Source organism: Crinia signifera, chromosome 3, assembly GCF_055691185.1.
Source record: "Crinia signifera chromosome 3, ASM5569118v1, whole genome shotgun sequence".
In the NCBI taxonomy this organism is placed as follows: Eukaryota; Metazoa; Chordata; class Amphibia; order Anura; family Myobatrachidae; genus Crinia; species Crinia signifera.
This window is the reverse complement of record NC_139219.1, coordinates 97,089,947-97,116,114: the sequence shown is the minus strand read 5'-3', so window position 1 is coordinate 97,116,114 and position 26,168 is coordinate 97,089,947. Positions and strand designations below refer to the sequence as shown.

Genomic DNA, 26,168 nt, shown 5'->3' with positions numbered 1-26,168 from the left:
GACCTTCTAATGGAGAAACCTGCCAATATGGGGAGCACTGCAGGCTATACTATAGCCTTCAGTACCCAATATAGCGCTTATCATAAATCCATAGAGCGTATCTTCAAAAACAATTGGAAGTTACTTCTTGAGGATCCTATTTTGAATAATATCTTACCCCCCAAGCCCAAATTCATTTATAGACGTGCGGCCAGTTTGAAGGATAAGTTGGTTAATAGTGCATTTGTTGAACAAGGGAATATGTCCACGCGCAATAATGGCTTCCACCGCTGTGGTGATTGCGCCATGTGCAAAGCCTACCCTTCTACAATCAGAAAATTTACTGAATTTAGATTGAACCACCAGTGCATTAAACCAAAGCAATTTATTACTTGTAATTCGAACTACGTGATTTATGCCATACGCTGCTCATGCGATAAATTATATATAGGTAAGACGAAGAGAAACCTAAAGGTGCGCCTTGCCGAACATGTTCGGAATATTAAGAAAGGCTTTAAGGACCACCCATTCTCTTTACATTTCTTAGAGGAGCATAATAGCTCCACCAAAGCCATCACCGGCTTCTGGGGTTTGGAAGCGGTTAAGAATCATTGGCGACATAACAACAGAGATATACGGTTGGCCCAAACTGAGATGAGATGGATTTTTAATCTATCCACTCTGAGTCCACATGGCCTTAATCACGAGTTCGAATTAAAATGGTTCCTTTGATTGTTCTTATATGTCCTGATTTTTATTCTATTTTTATCTGACTTTCTATATATATATAATGGTGTTATATTGATATGTTGTGGGTATACCTATGTGCTCCTATGTTGACAATATGTAAATGAGGGAACCACTAATCCGGTCTCTTTGTCCAATAGCACATAGAATATGCACACATAAGTTCCACCCTTATTTGCTAGTTGGACCCAGTTTGTATGGTCCTGTCATTTATCCAGTCCATTTATATACTTAGAGTCCATTTTTCATTTTATATTAAGCATTATAAAATTATTATGCCCCAACCCATTTTTTTATCTAGCATTTTTTTATCTAGCGTTCCATAGACGCTGTTGTTAACCAATCCGATTCATTGGGGATTGTTTGCGCCTCATCAGCGCCCAGCCGCACTTCCGGGTGTGCGTCTCACAGGGCGGAAGCCGGAGGAATACAGTCCGGCTCGCCCTGCGTTCCATAAGACCTATACGCACTTCCGGTCGTGCGTTTCACAGGGCGGAAGCCGGAGGAATACAGTCCGGCTCGCCCTGCATTCCATAAGACCCATACGCACTTCCGGTCGTGCGTTCCACCGGGCGGAAGCCACGGTGTGAGCGTTGTTTTACCCACCCCACTGGACACCTTGCGTCCCATGGTACGCACACGCACTTCCTGTTGTGCGTTCCACTGTGCGGAAGCCCCGTTACGTGGAGGGCTCCACACACCCCACCGGACATCTCCGGAAACCTGGTAAACCTGGTATGCTTTATTTTTTGCACTTGGCTAATTACCATCTGCATTAGCCATTTAGCGCTTCAGGGAGGTTTTTTAGGACATGGAACTATTGTTTCCTATTACAATGACGACGAACCGGAAGTGGTTCCTCCATGGGGTATATATATCCTGTTATGTGCTTACTCACTTTATCCTTGAAAAAGGCGGCTGTGACCGCCGAAACATGTCGGGAGCTAAGTGAGTTCTTTTTTATTGCTTTTTTATCTTGCTATTGTGGCTTTAATGGCCTATTGGCCACATTACAAGTTTTAACATTAAATTCTTTATACTGAGACCTGTTCCTCCATTGTGTCTTTGGCACTTTATTCCATATGCCACTTTTTCACTGTGAGTGGAATTGAAACAGGAGAGTGAAGAGGGATTTGCTTCACCTAAAGATACCTTTATGAATGTGACTGGCCTGCTTTTGCAGTGAGTACTGGTACGATTACCATCGAGACCCTCCTTTGTTTGTTGCATGTTCATATGTTCACTGGAGAAGGGATAGCCTTGAAAGAAACCCTTATAGGCTTACATATCCTTATTCCCCAGTGAGTAATGGTACGCACATTGGAACATTCATCTGTTTGTATCCAACACCCATCTTGTTGATTGCACCTGTGGTGATCCACTTAAAAGATACCGTTATATACGTCCAGTACCGCAGCACATTGTGAGTTCTGGTACGCCTTCTATAGTTGGGATCCCACTTTATCTCCTTACACTTTTATTTGGAGTTTAGTGTGTCACTAATACACGTATTGTGTGTTTCTTTTTCTCTTTATCCATCCATTCGGAGATTCCTATCACACCATCTGAACAAACAGAGTCAAGCGCCCACAATTCCTTGTCTTGCTCCAGAATATCCATAGTGGGGACTCCAAAGTGATCCTCCTTTAGGAATTGAGGCTGCATGGACTGATAGCGCCTTGGGACTTTTCCATTTTTTTGTCCATTGCTCAAGAAAAATCTGTTTAACTGGGATTTTGGGGAAGGTGAAATCAAAACCAGAAAACCAGCTTCTATAGAAGACTGACTTTTTTTTATAAATCTTAATTACCTCCTCCCAGTCACCAGCAGCATTTCTGCGCATTTACGGGGTGTGTGCATCTGTTCACCGGGTGCATGCACACAGGACAGTGGCCAGGGGGCGGAGAGGGGTGTCGGGTAGCTTATTAGCATATGGGAATGCCCAGCGTTTAGTCTCTCGGACTTTATCCCCTTGATGAAGTCAGAGAGACAAAACGTGTTGGATTTTTCCCCTGATCGCAAATCGCAGTCAGTCTGGGCTGACTTTGTGGCGAGGTGAACCAAGCCTTGAAAAAGTGCTAAAATGGAGAGTGATCAACCACCAACCAATCTACTCCTACATGTTATTTTTAAAACACAGCCTGTGACATGACAGTTATGATCTGATTGGCTTGTGGTTTATCACTCTCCATTTTATAACTTTTTAAGCTTAGTACATCTGGCCCTGAGACTTGGGATGTTCAGGTCCAAGAACTAGGTGGACGGCTGACATCCTGTGATGATAGCCACCTGCCCCCAGCAGGCAGTTGCCAGTCTGAATGGGCAGGCATCCCCATGTGGATGCCTCCTGCCCACCTCCATCCTGCCCCCTCCTGCGCAAGTGCCACTCGCTGAAAGCACCACACAGGAGCCCTGCACATATGCATATGCGAATACGAACACGCCGGGGACCGAAGCAACTATCATCAGGCCCAGTACCAAGCTGTGTTTGTTCCGACACCTTTCGATGATAGCTATAATTTACTTAATTCAACCATTTGTTCTACAGTATCTTTTCTATGGGAGTAAAAAAAAAGTACAGTCTTCATCCATCAATGAGTCTTGGGCATAGTTCTGGTTCAGAGATTGTCCTTCCATGGACCCCTTTTAATTATTGCGATGTTACTAACCAAGTAATAATGGAAACACTCTATCAGACCTGTCGTCTTGAAGATGCTATGTCCCAGTCGTCTAGCCATCCCACTTTTTCTGCATCCAAACTATCAATTTTAAGATGTGATTGTATACTTGCTGACTAATATATCCCACCCTTGACAATTGCCAATGTAATTAACTAATTTATCAATATTTTTCAATGTTCAAATCCTTCCATATCAGATAAAGCTTTATATATGTGTGTTTGTGCTTCAAAATTACTAGAAAAATATCCATATCAGATAAAGCTAATATCTAGTTTATAGTATTTTAATGCTTACAAAATGCTCATTATTTATGTATTCTACTAGTTTCACAGATACTGAAAAATACTTTTCTATTTTTTTATTTTATATATTGGTTGGTAAACTCCATTATGTCAGTTTGTTACTACCCAGTTTTTTTTTTTACTGTTTCCAATTGTAAAGCTCAACGGAATATGCTGCGCTATATCAGAAACTGTAAATAAATTAACTGTAAATAAATTAGCAGTGCTAAAGTATAAAGCACATTGCATAATGTTACAGGGCTCTGAAGGGATTAAATAATTTTACATGCTTAGACTGCACAGTTTATGTTGCAAAACATGCAGAATAAAGCCATAATTCAGTCCAACTAGAAGACAAGAAAATCCCACTCCAAAGCCTTCTACTTAAGTTTTCATCCATATTTTATCCTTTTATTTAGATCCCGTGTGAATGAATTTGTCAGTTATCTGAGATGTTCTCTAGCTTTGAAAAACAAAAACCTTGTTTATCACTATGCCTTAAACTAATTGACTTAAAGGTAAACTAATTATCATAGCTGGATGGCAACCATTTACACAAATGTAATTATCTCACGTAGTCACTTTGTAAATCCCTCTCAATTTTATACTCCCGCTTAGTATTATCATAATAAATTGTAATTATGATTAAAAAAGATGGATAAAGAAAATGTAATCTGATAGTGCAGGAAGAAATTAAAAACTGGTTATCATAAAAAATAAGTAAACAATGTTTATTATAAATATGATAAATACATATATTATTACACGGTCAGTGACAATTGTAAGGCACATATTAAATTATCTTTAAATGTTTATTTTTGCCTTCAGTTATTAAAACATTTTTGGGATCCCGTGGGTATATCATAAAAAAAAAAACATAATTAAAAGGCTAACCTTTTTTTTACTAAAAAGTATGACCTCTATATTAACTACCCAAGTTCTCCACAGTTAATGTAAACCATTGGTGTCAATGTCTTCAGTATGTGCCATACTGTATCGCTTGTGTCTTGTCCTAGCAGCACTTGACCCAATGATGCATTACTTTGTTCCTCTAATGTGTCAATGTGCCTCCATGCTCTGTAAGCATTTCCCCTATCTTGTTGGTGCATCTCTTTTTATGGGTGTTTTTGATCTGTTAGTAGCCACAATGAACAATGTTCTATTCCCAAAGATACAAGGTTACTTTAGGACAATAGAAGGAAATTAAAAAGTGCAAGAAAGCTTGAGGCTTCCCTACATAAGGAAGTCAGGGTAAAATTATTTTTTAAGTATTGGACAGTTATGTAGATACCTTGCCATCCTCCACACACTCTCAAATTAAAATCTGCTTTCAACACATGAGTTGGTATGAGCCTAGAGTGTTGTCAGATGATAAGCCTATCCAGGTGTAATTGCTACAATTTGCATGGATTCTAGACTACCACCTTAAAGGCCTTTTCTATAATACTGATTGCTATGTTGTTTATAGTGGTTGATGGTTTCTTATATGGTTATCAAAAATCAAAAATATTGAGACATGGTTACAAGATGTGAATATGCCTTTAATCCTGGGGGTCAAAAAGCATATACCTCACAATGTTTAACATGCAAAATATGTACTTTTTAATTTATTGTAATCCTAAAGACATTCTCTTCATCCATTATTGTTGTTTTCTTCTTGATTTGTACAAATGTCTGACCACATCCTGTGTACCTGTGATATGTTCAATAAACACATTTATGACAATACCATTTGTTAGGAAGGGTGAATAGTCCTCACTGGCACAAGTCTATAGAGCACCTGAATGCTTAGGCAACGTATTTGTCTGCATGCATTGTCTTGCCTATGACCCTGTTGGAATAGGATAGAAGTATAAGAGTGCAGCATTCTCACTGGTCATCAACTTATCTTTCTAGTTACTCACTGAACAAGCACTGCCAGACAGCTGTCCTATGCTTCTTAACTTACCAGTGTGCACCACCCAGCTATTCATTCTAACAAACTATAGTGTATAAATGCATTATAAAATACCAGCTGACTTGAATGTGCAAACAACAACCCCTGGCTTGAGTGGTGTACTATGTCAATGCTGACAACGCTATCTTCATCATGTAGGGTCTCTACATGGAACATTCCCTAGTGAAAGGAATAGAAGTAGGGGAAGAAAGGAAATAGAAGTAGGGGTACTTGTGTATTATCAGGGTGCCCGATGTAATGTAAATTGTATACGAAATCGCATCCGATTTATCGCCGATTTTTGGCAGATGCGATCTGCAATGCGATTTATCGGCCGATTTTCGGCCTTTTTTTGCAGATTTTCGGCCATTTCCTGCCAATTTGCATGCTATTCCATCCTTGCACACCCCCAGGTACTATGCGATGGTATGCGATTTTCGGGAAAATGCCCCTGATTGTACAATTAAATATCGCATAGCATTGCATTCCAGCAAGTGGCATGCGATGTGATTCGCAATGTTAAATGCACCCCCATTGTCAATGACACCCCCACTATCAATGCCAACCCGAAGCGTGGCGAGCGGCGGCGTTACGCGTCCTCCGACCTTTTCATACCCCCACTATCCACGTCGGTGTGAAGTTGATTTTAGATAGTGTGGCGAGCATAGCGAGCCACCGAGCCCGAAGCGTGGCGAGCCGACGCGGATTACTTTACATGTATTCCGCGTCCCCTCACTGGGCTCGCTGCGCTCGCCACACTTCGGGCTCGTTGGCTCCCTGCGCTCGCCACACTATCTAAAATCAACTCCACGCCGACGTGGATAGTGGGGGTATGAAAAGGTTGGAGGACGCGTACCGCCACCCGGTGCGGGCTCACTGTGCTCGCCACGCTTCGAGTTGATGTTAATAGTGGGGGTGGCGTTGCCAATGGGGGTGCATTTAACATTGTAAGCACCCATCAGCGTGCTTGTACAATTAAAAATCGAATCGCATCACATGCATGGCATGCGTCGCATGCTGCTATATTGCATGCGATGCGATGCACTACGATGGAAATCAGGCACTGATTACTCCTTGGCACTGACATGTCATTTCCCACTGACTTCACAAATATTTCACTGTGCCATGTTTATGGGAATGTATTACATAATAAATCTGAGCTGGCATGACCTATGTTAAAAAAAATATATATATATACAGGTCGAGTATCCCGTATCTGAATATCCGTTATCCGAATTATTCCGAAAACCAGACATTACAGAAAGTGAAAATTTTTTTTTTTTTTGCTAAAAACTCACTGGGGACATTTGTAACAGCATCACTGGGGACATGATATGTAACTGGCACTATATATGTGCAAGACAATGATTGCTTGGCATTCAAATTCAGTGCTGAGATAGTACACACATTTTGTTTCACGTTTTGAAACCTTGTTTTTTGAACAAATAAAATATATTTGTGTGTATTTTATGTGGTAATAAAATATATTTGTGTGTATATTATGTGTTTATACAGCATAAATGCAAGATACTTCAAAATACATCATTGAAATATAAAAATATTCCGAAATACGGAATAATCCGTTATCCAAAATTCTCCTGGTCCCGAGCATTTTGGATAAGGGATACTCAACCTGTATAATGAAAACAAAACCACTATGATGCCTAAAAATAAAGAACCACTTTTTTCCTAGTTTATGCTCATTACTCTTTCAAATACTTCTGCCGCAAAGACTTGTTTATAAGCTGATATTCTTGGAGGTTTTTTGTCTCCCTAACTCCAAATACCATTACAGGTTCATTTAATGAGGGTTATTATCAGGGGCGGATTGGCTATTAAAGTCACCAGGAAGTTTCCCGGGAGGCCGGCGGACCCTGAGGCCGAAAGCTGCAGGTGACAATCCAGGTCTCATCCATGGATCGCTGAAATCCCCCCCACTGCACTGCCCCATCGTGATGGCAGGATACATGGGCCAGCCACCGCAGAGTTATGGGTAGCGGTGGCCGGAAGTGGTCCCCTGGCTCCAGCTACTCGTCTTCCGCATTTGTACATCGAGGGAGAGGATGCCAGCCGCAGGGAACACCAGCAGCAGCTCATCAGGCTGCTCTCATACCTTTCTGTGTGCTGACAGGCAGCAGCCAATGCTGGCAGCATCACCTCGTATATCCCCCCTGCTGCAGGAGTCATCATGCTAAGCTTAGAAGACATGCAGCAGCAGCACCCTCACCTCCTCCCCTCATTTTAGAGTCTCCCCTACCATCAGAGGGAGGGCCCCAATGCTTTTTCCCCTTTTTCTCCAAGTTGCTGCTGGAGATGAAAAATGGAGTCACATGGTGCAGCACTCTGGAGGAGCCTCAGCCCTGCAAGCAGAGCAATTTCACTGGCAGCCATCACACAGAGCAGCAGTTTCTCTGGTAAATACCTCTGTAGGGAGGGAAGGGAAAGAGTGCCACCGTCACAAAGAATATTAGGGGATGAGGGTATAGTGTAACATAGTGATGGGAGGGGTTCACAGAGCAATGGGGCAGATGTATTAAGCCTTAACATGAGATAAATTCAAGTGTGATAAGGAGAGATAAACGTCCAGCCAATCAGCTCCTTACTGACTTTTGATAGCGCAAAGATTTGTTTGATAAGATTAGATATGATTGATAACCCAAACTTGTATACATTTACTTTATTACCTTTAAATATAACGGCAACGCTGAAATGATTGCACACCAATACAACCTTGTTACAAAATGTATGACAATGCTTTACTTGAAGAAAAGCTTCATTACAGGTATTTGCAAATGCAGACTAACACAAAAAAACATAAAACTGACTAGCTAATACTTAAACAGTAATTCTTAATCAAATCAAAATGGACACCTTTCAAGGACAGTGATCAGCCATAATAAAACCTCCTTCATAGTTACCTCCAGCCCCCGTGCTTGCTTGTTCTTCCTCAACTGTCTGCCTCCTCCTTCTCTAACTCTGATATTTAAACCTTAATCACATTAATTAATTACTCATAAGCATTGAGTCTTATTGGCAAGCTCTGCTTTCAATCATGATGTCATAATTAACCCAACACCCAACGTCCTTGTTACTTAGGGAGAGATTTAGTGGCCTTGGGTCTACGCATGTGTGGCTCTGTTCCCATATAATTGATGTTTGTGGAGTCTAGGTATCTGTCCTTGCTCCATTATACTGTCAACATCACATTCTTAAGCTTCTAAAACCAAAAACAATTTTCTATAAGAAATCACTTTTACAGCACTGTTCTGAATGATCAGCCATTTTATAATGTTATTATGCAAGTCATGCCTAACAAAATGGCCGCCGTTTCTGACATATTATCACTGTTCAGCGCAAAGGGAAGGCCTCATACGCAGTGAATAGTACATTGTGCAACAAGCTAAAGTCATCTGCATCAATAATAGCAGCAGTCAGGAAAACAGAATATGATAAAAGCATAGATTTATTGATTCGTTGATTTTCTGTATTAACACTTTTTTCAAACACAGCCTGTAACATGGCAGTTGGCAGGTGATTGGCTGGACGTTTATCTCTCCTTATCACCCTTGGATTTATCTCTTGTTAAGGCTTCATACATCTGCCCCAATGTGAGGGGAGGGGTGAAAGTGTCACTGAGAATATTGGGGGAGGATGGGCGAGTGACAAGTGTCACATATTGATGTGGGGGGGCGGGGTGGAGAGTGTGACAGAGTGCAGAGGGGGGGTTTCACAGATTGATGTGGGGACGGGGAGAGAGTGACAGAATAAGGGGAGGGGGGGCATGCACTTGTAGGAGGGATGGTGTATTATTATTATGTGCGCTAGAAGGGGGGATTGGCATATTATTATGTGCGCTGGGTGGGCGAATGGCGTAATATGTGCGCTGGGAGGGGGGAATGGCATATCATTATGTGCACTGGGTGGGGGAATGGCGTATTATGTGCGCTGGGAGGGCGGAATGGCATATCATTATGTGTGCTGGGAGGGGGAATGGCGTATCATTATGTGTTCTAGGTGGGGGAATGGCAACACCCCCTTGGCAACAAGCAATTCACTCCCCCTTGACAACGATTATGTATTCCCCCTTGGCAATGAGCATTAAGCCCCCTTGGTGTCGAGTATGAAGCCCCTGGCAACAAGCATGAACCCTCTAGCAATGAGCATGTAGGTAAGCGGCACTTATGTGTCAAATATGTAATGGGCATCATGGTTTGTTATATAGTATTTAATGGGCATCACAGTGTGTGGCATAATGTGTAATGTGCATCACAGCGTGTGGATTTAAGTGTAATGGACATTATGGTGCGTGACATAATATGTATAGGCATTACAGCTTGCGGAATTCTATGTAACGGCATTACGGCGTGTGGTGTAATAGTATTATGGAGCAAATTTTTGATGCAATATCCCTATTTATCGAGCATGATGTGAATTTTGGCTCAATCCGTGTGGTATTATGTGAATTTTGGCACAATCCGTGTGGCATTATGTGAATTTTGGCTCAATCTGAGTGGCATTATGTGACTGTGGGCTCAATCTGAGTGGCATTATGTGACTGTTGACTCAATTCGAGTGGAATTATGTGAATTTTGGCTCAATTCGAGTGGCATTATGTGAATTTTGGCTCAATTCGAGTGGCATTATGTGAATTTTGGCTCCATCTGTGTGGCATTATGTGAATTTTGGCTCCATTCGTTTGGCATCATGTGTAAGGTATAATGGGGTCTACTATTCTGTTGCATAATGTGTAGAAGTGGTATGGTGTGGTACACTACACTCAAGGCCACGCCCCCTTTTGAGTGGCCACACCCCCTTTCCCGGATCAAATACATCCTTCACTATTGATGGTGGACGAAACAAGCTGCACGAAACAAGCTAATCATACACAATTGCCAGTGCCTATTTTTAATCCCATTCCTGCCCCCTCTATGCTCTCCTCTATCTTGCTCCCCTCTTTGAGCGTGCACACTGGCACCACTAACACCCTCCTCCCCTATCTTGGGGCCCCCCTTTCATTTTCTCCTGGATCCGCCCCTGAGACATGATTGATTCTGAAATGTTACTCGGCCAAAGGATTGAAATACTCATTTAGTATTTGTATATTGTAATATTACTGTAAAAAAAAAAAAAAGAAAAGACAATTCCACCCAACTTGAATTTCAGTATCGAACAATTTCATAGGTAATAATGCCTGGCACGTGGACACGGGCTGTTTTGTCCTTATGTACACTGTTGAAGCAGTTCTCTTTTTCTCACATACCTGAAATGCACTGCTTAATGTTTAGTATCTCTAATTTAATATCCTGTTCATCACTGCTTAATCCCCCTGTGTACTGCTGTGTTGTTTTGCTTTATGTAGTGTGCCACATAAGCTTTATGTAGTGTGCCACATAACTTAAATTGTAATCCCTAATGACCTATGATTCATGTCATTCATATGTTTTTTATCTAAATTACTTCTAAAGCTATATTCTCAAGTGTGCATCTACATCCGTAAGCGCTTGAGTTCTGTATTGTAAATGTGTTGTGCATTTAATTTATTTATCTGGCTTTGTTGTTGTTTATTAGAACACTTTAGCTTAATATAATAAAGTAGTTTCTAAAACTTTTTTTTTGTCTAAACTGCTTTTGTGTGTGTATGTATATATGTATTTATGCGCGTGTGTGTGTGTGTATATATGTGTGTATACAGAGGCGGAACTACCAATGGTGCAGCAGGTGCAGCGCATCGGGGCCCACTGTTGCCTCCGTCACCCTCTTCCTATCACTCTCTGCCTCTACGTGTCACCCTCTGCCTTTCCCTGTTACCCACTGTCATGTTGCATATTGTAAACTTGTTATGGGGTGGAATAAGTGGCCCAAATTATATTTTGCTCCTGGGCCGACCACCCACAAGTTCCACCACTGTGTGTGTGTGTGTGTGTGTGTGTGTGTGTATGTATGTATGTATGTATGTATGTATTAAACTGTTCAAACATATTTATTTTTTGTGTTAACTGGCTTTCCGGGATTAGACTGTCTCCTTGAATCATTAAGCATTTTAGTTTTAAAATTCGAAGCTTACTTTAATAGCTTTCTGATCTGGTGCCTTGGGAGAAGCCTGTATTGCATGTAAGCATTTTTACATGACTAACATTCACAATAATAATGTAAGCAAAGCTTGCATGAAAGAGTACAATTATTTCATCTAAGATGACTTTCAACTAATTTATTACACATTTCAATAATAGCATTAATTTCTGGAAAGAAAAACCCGCTGAGCATAGAATAAGTGTAGAATATTTAACACTATGGGCCATATTTATTAATTATCTGTTTTTAGACCCAATAATTCTAATTTGCTTTTTGAAGAAATTATAGAGGGATGTACCAAAAATCCAATAGGCGCACATTCCTGCAAAGTATAAAAGCAAACATTTATTTCTGGTGCAGCCATTGTTTTAGTTATCGTAGCCCAGTCATCTACTTTACATGCGTGGTCTACAATTTGAGAGCATAACATATTAGTCAAAAAAATACAAATGCTGTTCTAAATAGTCCTGGGTAGGACTAACAGAGATGCAGACATTGTAACATCACTTGTCTTGGAACGAGGATTGTAGTGATTACAGCCAATCAGCAGATGGGAATGGATTTCTTGTTGTCATATGCTCTATGTTTATATCACATTTCTTTTTATTCTTCAGTAAAGTTGTTCTTTTGAACATACTTCACAATTGTGCTCTCCATTGTTTGCTTCTCCCTACATTGCAGATTTAGCCAACGTGGAAGGAGCGCAGCACTTTGTGATAGTTAAACTTGTGTTTTCTATTGGACAATTAATAATATTGTTTAGAAGACACTTTTTATTGTTAAATTTAATCTAGTAAAAATCATATCCTAGATTTGTAAACCCTCTATCGTAATCTTTAAAAAGAAGATACCAGATCTGACAAAGTGCCCCTCCTCCCTCATTAAGGGCCTTATTCTAGTTCACTCTTAGGGCAGTATTCAATGAGAAATTTCTCCGTGCATGGAGAGCGTTTTATTTCGCTCTCCATGCACTCTCCGTGTTTTTGCGGAGATTCTCCATGTTTGGAGATTCTCCGTCACGGCACTTTACCCACTATTCAATGTGGCTGATGCTCGCCGCCACTCGCGGCGAGTCTTAACCCCTGCAGTGGACAAGCGTCCGCGGCAGGGAGCTTTCAGGGAGCCGGGGGACGGAAGCAGCCAGAGAGATTATAGTCTCCCTGGCTGCTCCAGAGGAATGTGGAGGGGAGGGGGGCTCTCCGGGACCCAGGCAGCACAGGCTGCCCCCCCCTATAGCCAGCGGGGGACCCAGTATTCACGGCACCCGATCGTGCATATTAACGATCGGGTGCAGTGAATATATGAATATGTAATGAGCGGCTCGAGCGCTCCGGCCCCCTGCTGGCTGCACTGTGTAAAAAGAAAAAAATATTAAAAAAAATATTTTTTTTTAAATTAAATATATATTCATGTGCTATAAGCACATGAATAAAAATAACATGCCCCTTCACAGAAAAAAAAACTGATTTTTTGACACCAAAATTAAAAAAAAAAACCTTTTTAGTTTAAAAGTTCACATTCCAGCTCCCCATCAAAAGATGGAGAATTGCTACACGGAGAAAATCACTTAGAAAGACGGAGAATATTTCACATTGAATAGGGTTGCTCGCTTTTGCAGAGCAAAATGCTCCGTCCAAGGCGAACAAAGCACAAATTCTCCACAAAACACGGAGAACTTTTCTCATTGAATACTGCCCACAGAGGCAAATTCCTTCTCAAATGGACAAAACCATGTGCACTGCAGGTGGGAGCAGATGTAACATGTGCAGAGAGAGTTAGATTTGGGTGGGGTTTTACTTCAAAGTGAGATCTATATTGCAGTGTAGAAATAAAGCAGTCAGTATTTTCCCTGCACAGAAACAAAATAACTCACCAAAATCTAATTCTATCTGCACCTGTTACATCTCCCCCCCCCCCTGCAGTGCACATGGTTTTGTCCATTTGAGAAGGAATTTGCCTCTAAGAGTGAACTAGAATAAGGCCCTAAGTCACTTATTTAAGACTTATTCTGCATAACATTAACACCGACCATTACACAAATTAGTAGAATGTATCACAGGTGCTAAACTATATGGTAAAGAAACAGAAGGATATATAGATAGATATATGTGTGTGTATGGAGGTGGGGGGTATATTTAAATATATGCATATATACATGCATATTACGTGTATATATACATGCATATTACCTGTGAATGGTGGCGCTTGAAACGAAACATAAACCATGCAACTGGTTGCCAACGTTTCAATGTTGTTTACATTTTGGTCCGAGTGCATAGTAACAAATGTGCAAACAACCTACAATATTTATACTTGTCATGACCGCCTTGTGCTCCTGGTTCCGTTGCATCAAACTGACATCACTGAAGCTAGCCAGGGAAGGGAAACTGCATAAATGTGACAAAATCCACCAATAAAATTTTAGCAAAAATGGTAACTAAGCAGCAATACAACAATGCCATAATAACAACAACAACAGAACAACCACTGTATAATTCCTGATAAAAGTAATGCATGAATGATTTAAATAATTGGTTACCATACTTCAAAATAATATAAATCACAAAAAGGAAATAGAATGAACACATTGATTCTATCCTTCACCAGTTGTATTAAAGCGATGTGGTTACAAAAAACATGACAGATTTCCATTTAAACCTATAGGGGCCGAAGTGTTTAATCTGAAGATCCAGTGGTTATCCATTTGCAACAGCCTTAGAGCTTTATCCCTAGGATGTGCTCAATAATTCTGTACCGTAACTAAATTGTGGCAAGCCTCAGGATGCTCACTGTGAACAATAGCAATGGCAGTTTTGATGGACAACCTATAGACAACTGCCCATTTTTTGAAAGACCGCTTTGTCTTTCACACATAGGGCGGTATTCAATGAGCATACCTGCGAGGTGCAGCGAATCCTTTTTTGGATTCGCTGCACATTCGCCACGTTCCGGAGCCTCGCCGGCTCCGGTATTCAACGAGTCAGGGGCAGCGGGCCCCTGACCGGCGAATATGAGCTCCTGCGGCGAATGCCGCAGGGAGCCTGAGGACGGTGGCAGGCAGAGAGATGGAAGCCTCTGCCTGCCCCAGAACTTTTGTGGGGGGGAGGTGGGCTCCCCGGGTGCCAGGCAGCACAGGCTGCCCCCCGGGGGTGCCAGCAGGGGACCGTATATTCACTAGACCCGATCGTAACGATCGGGTGCAGTGAATATATGAATATGTAATGAGCGGCTCGGCTCCGGCGCCCCCTGCTGGCTGCTGTGTAAAAAAATAAAAAATTTTTTTTTTAAATTAAATATATATTCATGTGCTTACAGCACATGAACAAAAATAGCATGCCCCTCCTCAGAATAAAATTCCTGATTTTTTTTACACCAAATGTAAAAAACAAAACACTTTATTTTAAAAGTTCACATTCCACTTCTCCATAAAAAGATAGCGATTGCTACTCGTTGAATCATGGCGAAAAAAACCTTCAAATGTATTCGCCATGTGGTCATTGAATAGGGTGATTCACTGTTTTAGTCCAAAATTCGCCAAACAGCACAAATTCGCCATAAAAACATGGCGAATCAGGCTCATTGAATACCGCCCATAATGTTTTTCATAGGTACAATTAGTTAAATATACCACTAATTTCATGGTGCATATAACCATGACCCGTTGCCTAATTTTATACTGACACCCGCCACCATATACAGTAGCTGCAGGTGACGCAGCCACTACACAGATAACACTCTGCTTTTGGGGTACTCAGAAATGTATCAATAATTAGTGAATGTGTAAGAGGATCAACAATGTTTTTCAGCTGATGGTCTCTCAAAGTTCTGCCCCACTTGTATGCACACATAATTTAGGGATTATTATGTGATGTTAGATCTGGATCTGATCTTACTGTTGGCCAATGGGATTTAGCAAATTTGTTTTGGTCAGGATCTTAGGGGGTTAGTGAACCTTCTCTAGAGATCTGTAATACCCTATATGTCTAAACCAGATTGCTGATATCCTCTGGCAATACATTTGTCTACCATTAGATGAAGGGATTGATTTAACTTTTTCAGATTGCTAGTATTTCTGCGAGCCCTCAAAGAGGCAGCGGGTGGTGACTGGGCACCAATAAATATGTTTCGGTCCATCAGTTTGGCAAATAGTGCAGTATTTATTGGGCCATCTTGGTTAGTTATCCATACGTTCAAGTAATAGATTGACCGGGTTTGCCTCCAAAGGTTAATTTTATAGGTGATAGGGTCTTGTTGTGGTTTATCAATTCCACCAACGTATCTTTAGGAGCCAACCAGATGACCAAAAGGTCATCTATATAACAGTGTAAATTATCATGTGCTTAGAAATAAGAGGATTATTAAAAAATAAATCGCTCTCCACAGAAAACCTGAAACAATTTGTAAACGATGGGGACATGCATGACCCCATCATGCAACCTATTAGCAGGTCAAATTTGTTAAATAAGATATAATTGCGTTTAATTTATTTCTGTCTCTTAGAACTGACTTTGCACATCGGGGCCCGTATATTTATTTATTTATTTATTTATTTATTAACAGTTTCTTATATAGCGCACACATATTCCGCATCGCTTTACAGAGAATATTTATTTATTTATTAACAGTTTCTTATATAGCGCACACATATTCCGCATCGCTTTACAGAGAATATTTATTTATTTATTAACAGTTTCTTATATAGCGCACACATATTCCGCATCGCTTTACAGAGAATATGTGAACATTCACATCAGTCCCTGCCCCAGTGGAGCTTTCAATCTATATTCCCTACCACATGTACACGCGCACACACATTCATTTAAAGGTTAATATTGTTAGGAGCCAATTAACCTACCAGTGTATTTTTGGATTGTGGGAGGAAACCGGAGTACCCGGACGAAACCCACTAAAGTACGGGGAGTACATACAAATTCCGCACAGTTAGGGCCATATTGGGTATTGATCCCATGACCTCAGTGCTGTGAGGCAGTAATGCTAACCATCCGTACTGCCCCAGTAAGGACTAGTAAGCCTGCTCAAACCAAAAGCTTCAGAAGCTAGTCTGCTACCTTCTGTGTTTGTGCATGTTTGAGAAAGAGATGTAATTTCACTCTCTGCCAGCAGATGGCAGTGCTTCGGAGACTCACGGACACTAGACATATAGATAGATAGATATAGAGAGAGAAATATGTGAAATTAGTTTGCTATATACATGCTTCCACGGTGACATAATCAGACGTCATGGCCTGGTCTACTACTGCTATGCAGATGAAACCCAACTGTACCTGTCCTTTGCTCCAGACACCGATAACACAATAACAACCTTAAATGGCTGCCTATCTGAGCTCCAGGAGTGGATGAGTGCCAGTTGGCTGAGACTGAACTCAGATAAAACAGAAGTCCTGATGATAAATCACAGGACAAGAGGGCAGCATAGCCAACTTTTTCTTTTTAAATTATTTTTATTGCGTATTTCACATATTTAAATGCCATACATACATCGTACAGCAGCATAGCCAACTGACAGGTTTTAAGCTGGGGGGCACAGCACAAAAAACCTCTGATCCGGTGCGGAATCTTGATGTTGTCCTGGATAGTGGCCTGACACTTAAACTCAAATCAGGTGTCAGCCACAATCAAATCCTCATTCTTTCATCTGAGAAACATAGCCAGATTCAAGCACTTAACTCCCTCAGAAGACCTGCCTAAATTCATACATGCATTTATATCATCACGACTAGACTACTGTAATGCTCTCTACCGGGGTCTTCCAGCAAAAGCATTGCACTGCTTGCAGCTGGTACAAAATGCAGCCGCCAGACAATTTACTAACCAGCCTCGCTCCAGCCACATTACTCCCATTCTCTATGCCCTTCACTGGCTACCTGTAAAATGGCGAATCATTTTCAAGATTGGCTTACTCACTTTCTTTTTAACTTCAATAAATTTTTATTTGAAAACTTTTCAGCTTTTACAAATGAGACATACAAAAAAAAAAAAAAAAAAAAAACATTGAACGGGGAGGGGGGGACAGAAAGGAGAAAAGGGGAAGGGGGGGAGAGGGAACATTTCAATAGTAATCAAGCATTCAAACGTTCAATAGGAGGTCACCAATAATAGCCATTGATTTCGTACATGGTATAACAGGTCAAGCAATATAGCGGTGATGCAATACAGTACGATATGACAGGGAGCTGTATAATAGAGTCGTAGTCCAGGATCGTAAGTCGAGGAAAAACATACACTTTTGCCTACTGTGGAGTAGGAGTGCTGGGGGGAGGGGAATCATTCATACTATGTTTGATTAACTCAGCACCTTCTTTCGTGTTTGAGAATTCTCTCCAGGGGTTCCACTGAGCCATAGAGGTAGGTGGGGAGGGGAGGCCTGGGGGATTGTCCGTTTCCATCAGAAAGTGCATGTGGGTTTTCTGCACGACTCTCAGATAAGAGGGAGGGGCCGCTTGCTTCCAACACTGTGCTAGCGAGGCGCGTGCTGCGATGCAAATGTGGCCTAGTACATAGAGGAGATGGGGAGGTACTGAATTAGGGAGACAGTTTAGCAGGGCTATGAGGGGTGAAGGTAAGAGGGATAGAGCTAAGACTTTATTTATTAATTCAAATACCGCTTCCCAATAAAGGGTAATTCTAGGACAAGACCAAAACACATGGAACTGATGGCCTACCTCTCCACATAGTCGCCAGCAAAACTTAGAACACGAGGGCCAAATCGAGTGGAGCCTATCTGGTGTGAGGTATAACCTATGAAGAAGTCTAATGTGCATCTCGGAATGATTTAAACATCTGGACATTTTGTATGAGGAGATAAAGATGTTTTTCCATTGAGATTCCCGTAAGGTCTGACCAATATCAGTTTCCCATCTAACTTGTGCCTTAGACTTAGGAGAGGGTATAAGTTCTAAAAGGGTTCTATACCAAAAGGAGATCTCTCCCTTGTGTATCCCTCCTCGGAGTCTATCAATTATTCGTGATAGAGTCGGAGGTAACGTAACAGAGGAGATAGAGAGGCTGGTCCACCAGTGTTTGATCTGGTAATATTGTAACCTGTCCGTATCAGGAATTAAGAAACGACGTTGTAGGTCTGTGAACGAGCATAGAAGAGAGCCATTCAACAGGTCTCCTAGTGTTTTAATACCTAATTTAAACCATTTGGATGCATTGAAGTTAGGGAGGATATGAGCTACAGTATAAAGGGATATTAAAGGTAAATTATGAAATTTACTGGAGAGGGTATGGGTCAATCTGTCCCAAGCAGCAAGGGAGACTTGAGTAGATGGAAGAAGTTTAAGGGGAGTAGGACGTAGACCTGGGGGTAGCCAGAACAGGTCACTCAGTGGGAATTTAAGGCATGCCCTCTCTTCTATTCCCACCCAGCTTTCTCTGGAATTATGTGAGAAGAAGTGTCTCAATTGGGCCAATAAGGCCGCCTCATGGTATAATGCCAGGTTTGGTAGATTAAGTCCACCCCGTTCTTTGGGCATACACATTTTGGTTCTAGCTAGCCTGGGGGGATGGGATGCCCAAACATAGGAGGTCATGATAGAATTGGCTTTATTCAAATATTTCTTTGGGAAGGAATAAGGGATGGTGCGGAAAAGGAACATCAGTTTGGGAAGCAGGGACATTTTAAAGGCCGCTATTCGTCCCAACCAGGAGATATCATAGTTGATCCAAGATTTGGTCAGGGCGGAAATCGAATCTAGGAGCTCAGGGACATTGGCCTCAAAGGTTGAGGAGGGGGAGGGAGTAACTTGAACACCAAGATATCGAATTTTGGTCGTTTGCCAATTATATTGATATATGGAACGTAGCGTGTCTATGGAGTGGTCTAAATTTATAGGGAGAGCATCGGTCTTGGAAGTATTGAGCTTATAGTAAGACGCCATTGAATATGAGTCTAAGATTTTATGTAGATAAGGGAGAGATACCAATGGATCTGAGACCAGCAAGAGAACATCGTCAGCAAACATGCAGAGCTTGTGAGAGGCTGACCCTAGTGAGATTCCAGGGAAATTAGCCTCCGCGCGTATTTTAGCTGCTAATGGTTCTATTGCTAGTACAAAGATCAGTGGCGAGAGAGGGCACCCCTGACGGGTTCCATTGTGAATCGAGAAAGGGTTGGATAGAAAGCCGTTACTATAAACCCTGGCGGATGGGGAGCTGTAGAGAGCCAATATCGCTGAGAGGATCTTATCACGCAGGCCAAATTTGAGGAGGACTTCACGCATATATGTCCAATTAAGGCGATCGAAGGCCTTCTCCGCATCTAGTGACAGTAAAAGAAGGCCCCGGTTTCTCGGGAGGGAATCGAGCAGATCAAAGACTTTCCGTGTATTGTCGGATGCTTGTCTTACTGAGACAAATCCCACCTGGTCTGGGTGTATCAGGGAGGGAAGAAGGGCATTCAGTCGAGAGGCAATTAGTTTAGCATAGAGTTTAATGTCGCCATTTAATAAAGATATAGGGCGATAATTTTGGCAGGAGGAGGGGTCTTTCCCTGGTTTGGGAATGGTGACAATTTGGGCTTCTAGCATTTCTGCAGGGATTTTACCTTTGGTTGCTATCTCGTTAAAAACCTCTAGAAGGGTAGGAGCTAGCAGGGAGTGGAATAGGGCATAGAAGTCATTAGTAAAGCCATCTGGTCCTGGCGCCTTGTTTTTGGGTAGTGACTTAATGGTTTCGCAGATTTCTGATAGGGTCCACGGGGCATTTAAGGATTCTAATTGGTCGTCAGTTATAGAGGGAAGGCTAAGGTCAGATAGGAAGGAATTAATGGTGAGGAGAGTGGGTTGGGGAGTAGTAGCGTCTGACGATAGATTGTAGAGTTGAGAGTAAAAAGAGGCGAATTGGTTAGAGATGTCAGAGGGATTAGAGAGTATCTTATTGGCTGGGGTTTTGATGAAGTGTATTCTGTTTCTGGCTTGTTGGACTCGCAATTTACGGGCGAGCATTTTCCCAGCTCTTTTCCCCACCAGATAGAACCTCCGCTTAAGTCTGTTCAGTGCGGCTTGAGCTCTTACAAGGAGAAGTTTATGGAGCTGGGTTCTAGTGGCTTACTCACTTTCAAGGCCCTACATGACCAGGGCCCAAGGTACCAGCAGCAGCTTCTGATTCCTTACTGTTCTACTCAATTACTACTATCCACTGAAGAAGGAATACTAACAGTATCCAAAATTTCCCTAAATTCATTTGGGGGTCTAGCTTTTAACTTTGTTGCTCCAACTCTATGGAACTCTCTTCCTCGCACAGTGCGAGAAGCCCCTACTATAGAATCCTTTAAAAATAGACTAAATACATACTTATTTACTCAAGAATTTCACTAACATCCACTGTTAAGCTTGTTTTGTACTTTGAGCTGTAAAGACAATTGTAAAGCACTTTGAGTCATATTGGGAGAAAAGCGCTATATAAATATCATATTAGTAATAATATTATTATTACTTTCTGTACTGCCTGTAGCCCGTGATAATGTGGTATGCAAGTGAAAAGCTCTTCTTTCGTGCATAGAGTGGGATATGCAGGTACTGCAAATTAATAAATTTTAATAACAATGTATTGGTGTCCTTAAGAGGGTTCTGCTTGCATGCATAACTGGCCCTCAAGGGTCTGAGGGGTAGATGTATGAAGCAGTGATAAGGGAGAAGTGATAAGCCTGGTATTTTATCACCGGCCAATCAGCTCCTAGCTGTCCCTTTTTAAACCCAGCCTGTAACTTAACAGTCAGGAGCTGATTGGCCGGTGATTAAGTACCAGGCACATTATCACTTCTCCTCCCTTATCACTGCTTCATACATCTACCCCTCAATTATTATGTGGGTCAGTTTGGTATGTAAGGACATCCTTACTTCATTCCACTCCTCTTAACACATCTGACCATGCTATCTCAACTAGTAGTCCCATACCCATCTCTCCACAAAATCAGCAGAGTGTTTCATAAATCCCCTTTTATAAGTAATTTTTCTGACCAACCTGAAAATAAAGGTTAGAACAGGGATAGGGAAACCTCCAGCTGTTATAGAACAAAACATCCCAGTATGCTCTGCAGCAGTTTTAGCATGGCCAAATAGCAAACTGTAGCAGGACAAGCTGGGTTGCATAGTTCAACAACAGCTAGAGAACCAAAGGTTCCCCATTCCTGGGTTAAAATGGGAGAGGGTGGGAGTGAGATGCTGGGTAAGAGGTGGAGTAAGTTGGAGGGTGGGAGCCAGAAGGGGGTAGTGAGATGCAGTGTTGAGTGGTATAAGCGGGGGGTGAGGTGCAGGAGTGAGAGGCTGAAGGAGGAAGTGAGAGGTACAGGGGCTAAGGGAGGGAGGGCGTAAAGGCCCTCATACACAGTGCAATTTGGGTCCTTTTCACACAATTTTGGGTTGGGTGGATAAAATAAGTAGCGGATCGGATCATGCAACATGTGTTGTCCACAAATGAGCATCGTTATGTATTCTGGGTGGCTGCTATCAGCCTAAAGTTTAAAGAATACTACTGTACCTCCCTAACCAGAGCAATTGAGTCCTAGAGGTGTAATAAATTGCCTATCTTGACTGAATTACTTTTGACGTGTATAATATAATTTTTCATTTTCCAAAAAATGTATTTCAACTGCCTAAGAAAAAACTATAGAGAGAATTTGTTTACGACTTTCATCTGAATACATCCACAATATAAATTGCCAGTATATTGCAAGCTTCCCATCTTTGTTTTCAAAATAAAATGTGTCAATTGAAATTCTTTTGCCAATTGTGGCACTTAGATAAACAATAATTTATTGGTCCAGCCAGCGGAGAGAGCTACGAGCAGAGGTGTGACCTTTGAGATCTTGGGGTTGAAAATGAGCATCAAGGAAAATGTTACAGATTGTAACATTCATTAGGCAATGTTAAATTTATATAACTGAATGAGTGACTGAACTGCTGTAGTTAGAACTTATGCTTGAGATAAAACGACATTGACTTGTTTTTGTTGTTTGTGTTTTGATCCTTTAGAAAAATGCTTGGAAAGAACATAAAAGAGAATGTTTGTGTTTGAAGAATCTCTTGCCCAACGTTCCTACTGACTCTGTAAGGCTTCTAGCTAGAATCATCTTTAAGCTGGTGAGTTAAAAGTATTTTACTTTAAAACAAATGTTGTGTTATGTCCTTATTTGTACACAAATTAACATGTTTTTTTTTTTTTTTTTCAAATAGTATTTATTTACAGAGATTTGTACATGTTCCCATGTAAATGGTGATGCCTGTAGTTTTCCGAGTTCCTGCATATAAGAAACCTCCTGCACTGTCCATGCATGCTGGCACTTGTAGCACCACCACAGCTATGCTTCTCTTAAATGTGGGTCCCGGGATCTCCTTGGTATAGCTATGCTAGCCATTAAAACCTAACTAGTACCTTAGAGGCCGTTTTATCACCATCCGCATCCACCGATGTGGATGTGCTGTGATGATAATATCATCCAAATTTGCAATGCAATAATTGATTACTGTATATTGAAAGTACATATCAATTATCACATGGAGGGACAGTACTTGCAAGGAAGCCTTGTCCCTGAGATTGATCTCCGTCATTTTAGAAAAAAATAAAAAAAATCCTTGAACGTGTGTTGTGCATGAGCTGCCACCGCCAGCAACCACCTCCAAGTCACGAAGGCTCGCGCTGCAACCCCTGGGTAGGTGACTATAATATATTTTTTAACTGATTTACACATCTCGTGTGTTTATTTTGGCAGCACGGACAGAGTTATGGTTAGCATAACTGCCTCACAGCACTGAGGTCATGGGATCAATTCCCACCATGGCCCTAACTGTGTGGAGTTTGTATATTCTCCCCATGCTTGTGTGGATTTGCTCAGTGCACCCAAGTTTTCCCCACAATCCAAAAATATACTAGTAGGTTAACCCTAGAATGAATGTGCATGCGTGCACTGTACATGTGGTAGGGAATATAGATTGTAAGCTCCACTGGGCAGGAAGAGATGTGATTGTTCAAAGATTATCTGTAAAGTGTTATGGAATATGTGTGCGATGTATCAATAAACTGGTAATAAATAATAAAATAACGCTGGCCTGGTGTCTGCACTGCTTTTTCTACCTAGGGGCAGAGAAATCTTTGCAGAAGCCAAGATTCGCTGCGAGTCCTGGGAATTCGCTAGCTGAGGCTGGCGTTATTTTCACCGGTCAAAAACAAATAGAAGTCAGATCTGAAGCGCTTTCCTCACTATATATTCACGGGGCTCACTGTGGTGTTTTCTTCTAGTTTTTTCTTATTTTTTCTTTTAGTAAATTGAGACATTAAGGAATGTAATTCTGTCCAAGTTCGGTGGCAGTGTGGGATGCCGTCTGAACTCTGATGGTTTTTTAAAGGGGAATTAACTTACAAAGCCAAACCATGCCTTGTAAGTTAATTCCCCTTTAAAAAAAATTGTCAGAGTTCGGACAGCATCCCGCACTGCTGCCGAAACCGGACGGCATTACATTCCACCCGTATGGAAAATGCGATCTGGTTACTAAACAAAATGCAAATTAATGGGTTTGAGACCGTTTTTCATGAAAAACTGCTCCAAAAGCGCTTTAATGCATTCAATCATACTAAAATAATCCTAAAATGTGATTTCATTGAAAATCATTTTAATAAATTGGTCCCTTAATATTGTTAAAAATACCCTAGCATGTTGGGATGTATTTTGCTTCATTTTGCCATTAACTTAATTTACTTTTTGTTTCTAATTTAGAAATATGTACATTTTTAATCATTAATAGCTAACATTGCATGAATTAGAATTTATCAGCAACCCTTAAATTCTCTAGAGAAAAAGTAGCAAAATAATTTATAAGGCAGCAACAGGCAAGTGAACAGACTGTCAAGTCTGCCATGTTCGCTCTATCAACTTATCAATATATTTAATTTAATAGGCAAATTCTAGTTTTGTAAATCGCCTTTATTCACAGACAGTACTACATGTTCCTCTAGGCTTGTCTTCTGAAAGTTGCAACTAAATAAAAGCATATGAGTACACATGAAGAACAGCAGAGATAGATAGATTAGATAGATATATAGATATAGATGGAGATATCTATCTATCTATCTATCTATCTATCTATCTATCTATCTATCTATCTATCTATCTATCTCTGCTGTTCTTCATGTGTACTTATATGCTTTTATATATAGTGTTCCCTCTAAACTTATTTTGCAGGGCCTGTTTTTAAAACCTTTAATGATAAACACTTGTGTGTGTATATATAATTACTTTATAACCCTTAAATATAAAGGCAAATGCTGAAATAATTGCACAGCAGCACAAACTTGTAAAAAATGAATGACAATGCTTTACTTAAAATAGCTTAATTACAGGTATTTGCAAATGCAGACTAACACCAGAAACATAAAATTAATGAGCTTATACTTAAACAATAATTCTAAATCAAATCAAAATGGAAACCTTCAAGGACAGTGATCAGCTATAAACCTCATTCATAGTTACCTCCAGCCCCGTGCTTGCCTGTTCTTTCTCAACTGCCTTACCCTTCCTTCTCTAGCTCTGATATTTAAACTTTTCTCACATTAATTATTTGTAAGCCTTGAGTCTCATTGGCAAGCTTTGCTTTCAATCATGATGTCAGAGTTCACCTATCACCCATCACCCATCATTCTTTGTTACTAAGAAAACTTTGAGTGGCCTTGAGGTCTACGCATGTGTGGCCCCGTTATCAGGTAGTTCTCCTATTGTTGAAGGGAACGTGGAGACTAGCTGTCTGTCCTAGCTATCTGTACTGACAATATTGCATTGTACAACTTATAAAATAAAAAAAAAATTCTAGAAGAAATCACTTTTCCAGCACTGTTCTGAAACCATTTTGTAGTCTTTTTATGCAAGTCCTAATTGACAAAATGGTTGCTGCTTCTGACAAACATCTGCTGCTTAGCGCAAAGGGTAGGCCTTATATGCTGTGGCTAGTACCTTGTGCAACAAGCTAATGCCATCTGCAACAATAATCACAGTTTATAAGAAAACAGAGTAATAAACGCATAGGAATATTGATGTTAATTTCTGTTTTAACAATGCACCCTGCCATTTTTGTGTGTTGCACTGTGCGCCCTTACGCTGCCCCCCACTGTGCTGACATGCCACTAAGAACTTTCGGTGTGTGCCATCACATGTAATGGGTTTTATGGTGTATGCCATCATGTGTAATGGACATTATGGTGTATGCCATCATGTGTAATGGGCATTATGGTGTGTGGTATAATGTGCAAGAGGCTTTACAGTGTGTGCCATAATGTTTAATTGTAATTACGACAGAATATGTAATGGACATAGCAGAGTATGACAATGTTTAATGGGCATAATCTTAGTTCAGTGCGCAATTTTTTATACTGTATATGTTTTTTGTTGTTGTTTTTAATGTCAAGTTCTAATATTAAATGTGCCCTCCCTGGGGGGGTCAGCACCCTGCCCCAAAAAAT

The 26,168-nt window shown here is 41.0% G+C and overlaps 1 protein-coding gene across 2 annotated transcripts in view; it reads left to right on the top strand.

The window, feature by feature from the left end:
* SMYD3 (SET and MYND domain containing 3) overlaps positions 1-26,168 on the top strand; it is a 605,383-nt gene that overhangs the window by 72,114 nt on the left and 507,101 nt on the right. For both annotated transcript variants that reach the window (XM_083176239.1, XM_083176238.1), the window contains exon 3: positions 22,694-22,801. In XM_083176239.1, coding sequence (XP_083032365.1) covers positions 22,694-22,801 — 108 coding nt within the window. The remainder of the gene's footprint in view (positions 1-22,693; positions 22,802-26,168) is intronic.